Source organism: Canis lupus, chromosome 26 (genome assembly GCF_048164855.1).
Source record: "Canis lupus baileyi chromosome 26, mCanLup2.hap1, whole genome shotgun sequence".
NCBI lineage: Eukaryota > Metazoa > Chordata > Mammalia > Carnivora > Canidae > Canis > Canis lupus.
In genome coordinates, this window is record NC_132863.1 from 21503010 (window position 1) to 21514395 (window position 11386).

An 11386-nucleotide genomic window follows, 5' to 3' on the forward strand; every position below is an offset into this window, starting at 1 on the left:
CTTCAATGGCCAAACTACAACATTTTGAGCAACAAAGAAGTAAAATAGTATCTGGTTCTTCCATGCCCTAAATGTTCTTGTCCTCACAAAATTGAGTTTTGGAATTCTCAAGCCCATATCATGGTGTTAGAAGGTGGGGGCCTCTGGAAGGTGAGCAGGTCATGAGTGCTCCACCCTCATGAGTGGGATTAGCCCTTAAAAAAGAAACCCCCTGAGAGCTCCCTAGCCCCTTCTACCATGTGAGGAAACAATCAGAAATCCATGTAGGACCCTCTCCCAACCAGACAAGCCACCTGATATTGGACTCCAGCCTCCACAACAGTAAGCAAGAATTTATTTATAAGCAACCTGGGCTGGGATATTTTGTTATAGCTGCCTGAGTTGGCTAAGACTGGTTATAGCTTCACACATAAAATAAATATCTTTGAGCCCATATTGATATAAATAAATAATTGAATAAATAATTGAAAAGAAAAAATGGCCTGTGCAAGAAACTATGAAATTATTTAAACAGATACTTTACCCTAAGGAAGGGAAACTTAACTGCCCACTCCTGACATCCAGGCTACTTGAGGTGACTCCCTTCCAAAGAGGACAAAATGGGAGGACATATGACAAACATAGTTCAGCCAGGTAATCACAAGTTTGCCAATAGTCATGAATCATGGCCATAGTGTGCACACTGATATAATGTCATGAAAACAGCACTTTTTCTCTTCCTCCCCAAACCCATCACCCCAGTCTGCTTATGAGAAGAGCATATGACAAATTGAAAAGAGAAACATTCTGTGAGAAGCACTCCTCAAAACTGACAGGCCATCAGCCACAAGGAAAGTCAGAGAAGTTGTCACAGCTGAGAGGAGCCTAAAGGGACATGACAAGTAAATATAATGTGGTACAGAATTCTGGAAGACAAAGGGACATGCAGGTAAAAACTAAGGAAATATTTTCTAGACTGAATGTTTGTGTCTCTCCCAAGTTCACATGTTAAAATCTAATCACTAGTGTAATGGGATTTGGAGGTGGGATCATCGATGGGTAATGAGGTTGTGAGGGTTGTGAGGGTCCTCATGAAAAGAGGCCAGCTCACCCCCCCCCCACCCTTCACCAGGTGAAAATACAAGTAGTTGGCAGTCTGCAACCACAAAGAGGACTCTCTTCACAACCCAACTATCCTGGCATGTTGATCTCAGACTTCCAGCCTCCAGGACTGTGAGAAATAAGTTCCTGTTCAAGGCATCCAGTTTGTGATGTTTGTTATAGCAGCCAAAACTACGACAAATCTCAATAAACCATGCCCTTTGGTTAATAATAATGTACCAATATTGGTACAATAAAATAATTACCACAGATGCACCAAATTAATGTAAGATGCTAATAAGAGGAGAAATTGTGTGCAGCTGTATATTGGAACTCTGTACTATTGTCACAATTTTTTTCTAAATGTAAAACTGTTCCAAAAAATTAAGTATATTTTTTAAAATGTCAACATTTTGTCGTCAGCTGGATCTCTGCCTCTTACACCCCCATACGACAATGCAAAGACGTATGTGGTGACGAGACATTTGTGTTTCTATACTGAGGTTTCATCTCACTTCACAAGTCTGAGGTTCCCTTCTCCTCCTTCCTCTGTCCCCTGACAGAGCTCACTCCAGAGCACTCAGAGATCCCAGAAGAAACTGTTTCTCAGTCCCTCATGATATTCATCCTTAATGTTTCCAACTAGTAAAGCGCAAGTTGGTTAGACCAAGTGAGGCGAGAGAACTCTGGGCTCCTGGGTGCAGTGGGATAGCTTTATTTACTTATTTAAATTTTGTTAGTTAAATAAATGAATAAATAAATAAATAAATAAATAAATAAATAAATAAATAAATTTTGTTAGTTAACATACAGTGCAATATTAGTTTCTGGAGTAGAATTCAGTGATACTGGGGGCAGTTAATCCCTGTCATGTGCCCAAGGAACTGAGGTAGAAGGGGCTCTGCAGAGTGGATGCTGTGATGAACCAGGCTTCAGGAGATGGCCCTCAGCTGTCAGCCCTCTTTGGGATGGCCTCCTGAAAAGAGCCACTATGCCCAAGGTTATGTCTGGGAACTTGCCATATCCAGTGGCTCATCAACATGGAAACGTAAAGGAACAGCCCTCTCACCCCAGCTCAGGACAACTTTAAAGGAACATCCTAGCACCAGAGGTCCATGGAAGATCAGCTGAAGTTTTCTTTGGGACTTCATTGTAACTCAACTTCTTCTAAACAGTTCTGCTCCCCTCTACCATTGTATCCTGAAGTATTCCTTAAAAATAACCTGCTTGTTAATATTTATCTCAGCCCCTATTTCCCAGGGAACCTGATGTGGAAGAGAGGCTGTGGTGGGTACCAGAAAAGATTGGGATCCCTTTGTCTGTGGGGGCCAAGCCAGCCATGGAAGGATGAATTGTTTACACTATCATATACCATATACCACATACCATATACAATAAATCACATACTATATGTCATACACCATATATCATCATAAAGCAAACAGTCTTAATATAAGGAGCAATGAGAATCCACAGAATTCTTTATACAAAAAAAAAAAAAAAAGGAATGCACTCAGATCTGTGTTGTAAAAGACCACTCTGGATGAAGTAGAAGGTAGATCTACAGCAGGCAAAAGATTTGAGGATAGCCTATTAAGAAGTATTAGTTATCATTCTAGCAGGAGATGACAATGAACATAGAGACATAGACTCAAGAAGTATTTAGGAGGTAAAATGAACAGGGTCTGGTACAGAGCAGACATGATTTGACAAGTGAGGGTGTAGAACATGGGCCCCTTCTCAGTTTGACCAAGTGGGTAGAGGATGTGCCACACACTGAACAGAGTATAAGGGGAGAAGAGAATGTCTGAGTTTTGAATATTTGAGCTATACAAATGAAAATTTCAAGGACAAAGGATATATAGGTCAGCCATGAAGAAGTAGACTCAGGATTGGAACCTTACTTGCATCTGGTTGCAAAGCCAGTGCTCTTGATCAGGGCACTAAAATCCCAGGCTCTATAGAGTATTGGATCCAATGGAAGGTATGAGGTCTGCTGGAGGTGGAAGGGTAGGATGCTGGAACCTGGAAGAAAGATCCTGTCCAGCCCTCAGCAAGGGCCTTGGATGGCCTTCCAGCATGGAATTCATCATTCCAGAACAATGTGATAAGATGGTGACATCACAAGAGGAGAGGAGTCTTGTCATCTCCTACAGGCAGTTTGCACTTACTGTGGACTCTCCTCTTGTTGTAACACCTCTCCTGGCCTTAACATCCTATTGATCTCTGAGAGGAGGCAGGGATCACAAGGAAGCAACAGGAAAATCACCCTAGAGTCAGTGCCTGACAGTAGACTTGTGGACATCAGAGGGTCACCAGCTGAGTGTGGACTGAGAGTCTCACCACAACCTTTGTGCTTGGGTAGAGTCTTTTGCAGAGGTGAGAAAAAAAGAAGTCGAAATTCTGGTTTCTCTCTCTTTCCAAGAGCATTTCTTATGTCCCTCCACTTCCTTCTTCCTGAGCTAGCCCTAAACTCAGCATAGACAGCAGAGGCAGCCCTCACCTTTCAAATGTATTTCTAGGTGCATTGCTTTCCATCCTGCAAAGTAGTCCCCCAGCCCCACCTTCCCTGTAGCCCCTTCTATCCTCTAAGACACAAATCATCACCATCTCCTAAGCTCCAATCTCTTTCCCACACCATATCTCTGGGCCTCTAAATTGGCAGAGATGCAGGGTGAAGAGACCTCAGATGAGAGGAGGCTCAGGAAAGAGCACAAGCCTATAAGTGTCATGCCCTCAACTATAGAAAACCAACCATTTCTAGCAGCTACTTATCAGTAGCTTGTGATCACCTTCTCTGTCCATTTGATAATCTCAAAGAAAAAGTGATAAGTCCTGCGGTCTTTCTTCTCATCACAATCCCCTTCCTCTGACCTCATGGAGGCAGGGAGTGTCTTCTCTCCTCAGAGCACAGAGTCCTGGGACCCGCTAGAACAACACTCAGACAGAGAAGGATCCAGGGGCCACCACAATGCCTGTACTTGCCTCCCAAACCTGCCCACTTCTGCCATCCCTGCTGCTGACTCTGCTGCTGAGATTCACAGGTGAGTTGTGTCTCAGATATGTGTGGTGGAGACCCCTATACTTGTTTACTTTTTCTCCTCATCTGTTTCCCTAGAATTTCCTGGGGAGGGGGGAGGTTCTCTATCACAGCCAGAATTTATAGAACTAGATTGGAATGGCTCCCAGCTCACAAGATTTCCCAATGGCCAAGTCTGTTCCAGACCCTTTTGTTTGGGAATGGACACCCCTAATGGTCAAAGGGTTGAGCACAGCACACATTAGAGCTCTCATCTCCTAACCCCTAGAAACAAAGAACCTATCTTTCAAATGTATTACCACCACACAGGTGCAGTTCTCAACAAAGAAAAACATGTTGGAGAACATGAAATTATGAAGCATGAAAAGAATCCACAATGTTTCCACCCTAAGATAGTCACTATTAAAAATTTGCAAAAGTTTGTGTGCTCATGGAATATTGGTGGGAAGTGGTCACTAGAGGTCTCTCTGGGTCAGTGATGGAAGCTGAACCCTGCAGGCTTGCTGAAACGCTGCTTCCTGAAAAAGCTGAACAAACATGTGGAATTTCTTCCCCAAGGCTATTGGTCCATCTTAGCAGAGGCTTTGAGTTCCAATTGCCAGAGTAGATGAAAGAGGAGGGGTTCAAATCAGATGAAAGAGAAAGCCAAGGCTCTTATCTGATCTAAGAAAGGAAGAAGAAACCTTGGGTGTTTTAGGAAAGAGTAAAATATATGAAACACCCAGGCCCACTGTAAAATATTAGCAAATATTTAAATGGGAATTAATACCAAGTTCATAAATCTCTTCCAGAAAATAGAAGAGGAGGAAACACTTCCCTACTTATTTTATGAGGCCATTATTATTTTGATAGCAAAACCAGATAGACTGTACATAAAAAAGAACTACAGACCAATATCCCTCATGAACCTAAATGCAAGAATCCTCAACAAAAGGTTGGCAAGTGAAATTTCACAATGTATAAAGTTATATACCATGACGAAGAAGGATTTATCCCAGGCATGCAAAGCTGTTTTAATATTTGAAAATTAATTAGTGTAACCCATCACATCAACAAGTTAAAGAAGAAAAATGGCATGATCATATCAGTTGATGCAGAAAAAAAGCATTTGGCAAATCTAACACCCATTCACAATACAAACTCTTAGCAAACTAGAAATAGGGGAGAACTTCCTCAATTTCATGAAGAACATCTACAAAAATTCCTACAGCTATCATTATACTTAATGGTGAAAGACTGAATTTTTTTTGTAAGATAAGGACTGAGGCAGGATGCCCCTACTCTAAACTTTTATTCAACACTGTTCTGGAACTTGTAGGAAAGAGGGACAGGAAGAAAGGAATGGAGGGGAAGGGACAGAAGGGGAAAGGAAAGGAAAGGAAAGGAAAGGAAAGGAAAGGAAAGGAAAGGAAAGGAAAGGAAAGGAAAGGAAAGGAAACTGAAAGGGAGAAATAAAACTTCCTTATTTGCAGATGACATGATTGTCTACATAGAAAATCCCAAAGAATCTACAAAAACAAAAAAAAAAACAAAAAAAACAAAAAAACAAGCCTTCTTAGGGTTAATAAGCACATTCAGCAAGGATACAAGATCAACACACAAAAATCAATAGTGTTTCTATATACCAAAAACACACGTGACAATTTACATCATCACCCCCCAAAAAAGAGAAATAGGTATAAATCTCATATTATGTGTAAAAGATCTATATAAAGAAAGCTAGAAAACTGATTGAAGCAATCAAAAAAGAACTGAATAGAGATACATCCCATATCATGGATGGGAAGACTCAATATTTTCAGGATATCCATTCTTCCCAACTTGATCTAAGGATTAAATACAATCCCAATCAATATGAGCAAATTATTTGGTGAATATTGATTAACTGAATCTAAAGTTTATATGGAGAAGTTAAAGATCCAGAATAGCCAACTCAATGTTGGAGAAGAACAAAGTCAGAGAACTCACAACATTTGACTACAAGACTTACTAGAAAGGCACAGTAATCAAAACAGTGGCATTGGTGTGAGAAGAGACAGATCAATGCAACAGAATAGTCCAGAAATAGACCGACATAAATACGGCCAACTGATCATTAGGAATGGAGCAAATATAGTCTTTTCAACAAATGTTGCTGGAGCAATTGGACGTCTGGAAATCTATGTGCAAAAAGAAAAATTGATTCTAGACACAGACCTAACAGCCTTCATAAAAATAACTCACATATAAAACACAGAACTATAAAACGCTTACAAGATATCATAGAAGAAAATCTAGTTGACCTTTGATACGGTCATGATATGACTTTTATATATTGACTTCATATTTTTTAAAGCAGTTTTAGGTTCACTCCAGAATTGAGCAGAAGGTGCAGAGATTTCCCATAGGACTCCCCACCTCCACACATCACAGCTGCTGCCATTATCAATATCCTCCACCAGTGGTATATTTATTACAAATGATTAACCTACACTGATATGTCATTAACATCCAAAGTCCACAGTTCACATTATGGTTCACTCTTGGTTTTGTATAGTCTATGGGTTTGGACAAAGGTATAGTGATATCCACCTTTATAGAATTATACAGAGTAGTTTCGCTGCCCTAAAAGTCCTCTGCATTCTAAAGTCCTCTGTTTCCACCCTAACCCCTGGCAATTACTTATATATTTACCATCCCATAGTTTTGCGTTTTCCAGAATGTCATATAGTTAGCATCATGCAGTATGCAGGCTTTTCCTTTTGATTAATAATAAGCATTTAAGTTCTTTCATACCTTTGCAGGCCTTGAGAGCTCATTTCCTTTAGCACTGGATAATATTCCACAGTCTGCATGTATCACAATTTCTTTATCCATTCACCTACTGAAGGTCATCTTGGTTGCTTTCATATTTGGCAATCATAACTAAAGCTGCTATAAACTGTGAGGGGGAATCTGTTCCAGGCCTCTCTCCTAGCTTCTGGTAGCCTCAGACCACAATCCTCAGATTCTAAATGGCCTTCTTCCTGCATCTTCACATCATCTTCCTTCCCTCTGTGCATGACAGCTAAGCTAAACTGTGCCTGAACTCCTGGTCCACAGGAACTATGAAATAATATGTGTTTCCTTAAACTAAGTTTGTGATAATTTGTTATTCAGCACGTTCCCTTGTTTGTCTAGCACCTACTATGCTCCAGGCCATTCTCCTATTGTGATGCAGAAGAAAGGTACCTTTCCCCTTTCTGTACGTTGGTCGCCTTCCTCTCATCCCATATGGCAACCCAGTTTGTAATTTTCATATTTTGGCAAGAGTACATGTTGCTAAAAGAGTATGTATGTTGATGTAGAACCAGAACCTCAGAACATCTTGGGCCAAGACAAATAACATGGGAAATGATGCAAAATTTCTTTCCAGGAACTTCAGATCAAGAGTTCCAGGTGACCCAGCCTGAGAGTTCAATTTCAGTCAGAGCTGGAGAGATCTTAACACTGGGCTGCAACGTGTCTGCTCGCTCCCCAGCAGGGCCTGTCTTGTGGTTCAGGGAGAATGGGCAAGAACGACGATTAATCTACAATTTCAATGGAAGCCAATTTCCCCGAGTAACCCAAGTAGAAGACACAGAGTTCAACCAAACAGACTATTCCATCCGCATCAGTAATGTGTCACCCAAAGATGTGGGCACCTATTACTGTGTGAAGCTAACAATAGGCCACCCTGACATGTCGTATGTATCAGGTTCAGGCACCTATGTGTCTGTGAATGGTGAGTACAGTCTGACAAACTCCATCCCTTTGGTTTATAAAAATAAATTTTTTAAAATCTGAAACATGTATAAATCATCATACACACTAGATTCTGTTCCCTTTCAATCACAAACCACCTTTAAGTTAAGATTCTGCAGACGGCCCTACTGATTAACCATTCTTCAATCCTGTGCCTGATATTGAATCAAGCCATGTTGACAGGCCATGCCTTTCCCTGACAGACAACTCCACCAAACCAGTGACATATGGCAAGGGGAACCCTCACATAAAAAGACACCAAATAGACAAAATGCAACTACAGGTATGCACTTGATGATTCAAAAAGTGAGAAAAGTGAGACCTAGATGGCTGGCTGGTTTTTCTAAGGTCTGGGGGACAATCCTGGCATGAAGTTATCCATTGAGTCTCTTCTAACCTATGCTCTGAGACCCAATTTTCATTCACTAACCCTTGTAGCCACATCTTATCTCACAGATTTAGGACAAAATCTTAACATGTACTCCCCTAAGCTTGATAATACCTCCTGAGCCAAAACAAAGGGATCCACAGGCTAGCAGAACCTCTACCAGCCTGCACCATTCCACTCACCCATTTCCAACTGGAATGTAATGGGCCCTGGTGGCAGGTCCCTGAGGGCCACCACAATGCAGGCAGGGACCCCGTTCCCCACACAGGAAGCCAGTGAGTGGGTATGGTCTCCTATTATGGTTTCTGGGGAGCCAGAAGACCAGAAAGAGGGGTCTCGGGTATCACTCACCCCCAGATCTTCTTTGGAAAAGCTGTCCTGGAGGGGTTGAGTCACTCTTCTGGCACTTGATCTTTCCCTGGTCTGCCCTCGTCTACCCCCAGCTCTGCTCTCCTCCTCTTTTCTGAGGACAACCAGTGCTTCCTGGTTCTTGCCACTCTCTGAATTCATTTCATCAAATACAGTGAGATCATGTGTCCATCGGTTCTTCTGGGAAAACCAGTAATGTTCTCTTCAAGTCCAGCCACATTCCATGCCACCCAATGGCCATGGGAAATTTACATATTTCCCTCAAGCTGAGAAATGAGAGTGTAGGCAGCTTACCTGCCATTCTCTCCCAGAGTTCCCTTGTTGCTCCAACCCACACCTTAGCCCATCTGTGGTTTTGACAGTTTGCCAACCTGAAAGGAGAGAGATTACCAGGACCTGACTAATATGGGGGAGTGATGCTGGTGGTAGCAAATGTTGGGGGTCAGTTGTGGGCCTTCCAAAATTGACAAGGTCCCTTGAGGTCCTACTCTTTTTTTTTTGTGGAGAAGAGGAAACTGTCTCTTCCCTCTTGACAGATAAGCAGAGGAAACATACTCTGCCTGCATGAACTTAGTAGTCCTAAATGGCTCCCGATTCTTTAGGCTTGCTGTCTCATGACTTACCCTTTCTCCACACCTCTCAGAATTAATATCTCCACAAGTTCAGTGGCTGCTCACCCTTCAGAAAAGAGATGAATGTCAATCTGAGGTTGGCAGAGGGCACTTGGACCCATCCCCAAGTGCACTGTGTGATTTGGGGCATTTAGATAGGGGAGAGACTAGTGTCTCTCTCCATGAATTCATAATCCCAGCCCTCTCCTTCCCTGTCCTCTTCTTTCCTTGGTTCAGAGCTGAGACATGGACCCGGGGAAGAAATACATCTGATCCACTGTACTGACTCCCCTCAGTCAGGTCAGGAGCTTCCACCACCTGCAGAGGCCTCTCTAAATTCAGTGTGTGTGTGCTCACACATGTCATTAAATGAAGTCCACCCATGATCTAGATCCAAGTTCTTCAGTCCTGCCTGGGTCAAAGGATGGGAAATGGGAAATGATTTTGTATTTCTTTGCAGGAACCACACATGAGATATTCCAGGTGCAACAATCTGAGATGACACAGACTGTATCAATTGGAGAGACAGTCACCTTGAGTTGCAGTGTACCAGATTCATTCCCAAAAGGACCTGTCTTATGGTTCAAGGGATCTGGGCCAAGCCGGGAATTAATCTACAATTTCAAAGAAGGTCTCTTTCCCAGAGTAAAAGAAATTGGACACATCACCAAAGCTGGCAACACAGACTTTTCCATCCGCATCAGTGATATCTCTCTTGCCGATGCCGGCACTTACTACTGCGTGAAGTTCAAAGAGGGGAAACCTGACAGAGAGTTCCAGTCAGGTCCGGGCACTGAGGTGTTTGTGACTAGTTGAGTTTGTCTCCTCCACCTCCTATCATGAGCTATCATCTCAGTTAACCAATCCTTCATTTATTGAATTACTAGATAATGCTAAATATTATTGTAGGTGCATTAAACATATGATATGTCATTCTCTCAGCAACCTGTGAGTTAAGTGTTTAACATGAGGAGAAACAGACTCAGAAAGGTCATTTGAGTAATGAGGGATATTTTGGTTGATGTCCCAATATTCTCCTAACAGCTAGACTAAACTAAGATAATTTCATGACTCCTTACTAGTGATTAGCTCAAATATGAGACTGGCTTAAGCCAATTTGTGTCCATAATGAAAAGGACAGACTTGCTGAGAAATCCGGGAAACTAATGCAATTCTCTCTCCTGTTGGCTAGGAACAAGCAATCATTTTGCCCCAGGTGATCCAGAGAGCCATCTTATGACCATGAGGGGAACCAAGTTGAGGAAAAATCTACTCTAGTGAAGTGCAAAGATGTAAAGAATGTGGGTTGACAACATTGCACGGCAATATTGTTCCTGGTTCCAACCCCACTTCTGGACCTTCAGTAATGGGAGAGAAAACATCTCCTTGTTAAGCCAGTTTGCTTAAAGTCAGCACTGTCCTAAGGGATGCCAGGTGATAAAGTTCCCACATCCACAGAGCACTGACGTACAATTTCAAATCATTTTTTTTTCTGTTCCAAAAGCCTTACTTTTTTATTTTGTCTATTTTGTTATAATCTCTGAACTCTGAGCAATATCCATCTTGAAAAATGATTAAATTGGTGATACTACAATACTACTATTTGTTGGGCATCTACTGTGTACTAAGCATCTACTTTTCCCATATTATTATATTTACCTGCATAGCAACTTGAGTATAAGAATGATTGTCCTTGTATGAATGAGGAAACTGAGACTCAAGGCGATTCAGAGATACAGATAATAGAAGAGGTAAAGGGTCTGGGCTCTCTCCAGAATGCTCTACGTATTAGTGAAGAACCTTTCTTTACAAGGGATAAGAACCCAAAATATTAGTTTAATGTGATCCTGTAGCTGAGAAGGATTCTAGGTTTCTCAAAGCATCCAATGCAGAGCTTTAGGACTAAGGGCTCAGTGCCACTGAGACTCTTATTCTTTGGAATTCTCTCATCTTTATTCATCTCTGCCTGGCTTTGTCTATCTTGCTGCACATAGATCTTTTTCATATAATGGAAGAGATTAAGTATAGAAAATGTTAATATCCATTACCTCATCTTAGAATCCCAGGGAATCATTTGAAATTTCCTTTCCTATGCCTTTCATTTACTCTTTATTACAAGGGACAGGAGGAGCTAGG

General features: G+C 41.7%; 1 protein-coding gene across 4 annotated transcripts; it reads left to right on the forward strand.

Annotated features, from left to right (window-relative positions):
* The first annotated feature begins 3201 nt into the window (after positions 1–3201).
* Positions 3202–10846, forward strand: SIRPD (signal regulatory protein delta). Of its 4 annotated transcripts, none has more exons than XM_072800345.1 (5): positions 3202–3459; positions 3964–4124; positions 7515–7862; positions 9711–10061; positions 10443–10846. In XM_072800345.1, exons 2-5 carry the CDS (start codon positions 4052–4054, stop codon positions 10526–10528), a joined length of 858 nt encoding a protein of 285 aa, XP_072656446.1. In that variant the 5' UTR covers positions 3202–3459; positions 3964–4051; the 3' UTR covers positions 10529–10846. The 4 variants fall into 4 exon arrangements, with proteins under 4 accessions (XP_072656446.1, XP_072656449.1, XP_072656448.1 ...); XM_072800348.1 differs by having other exon boundaries at positions 9711–10048; XM_072800347.1 differs by having other exon boundaries at positions 9711–10034.
* Positions 10847–11386: the final 540 nt, after the last annotated feature.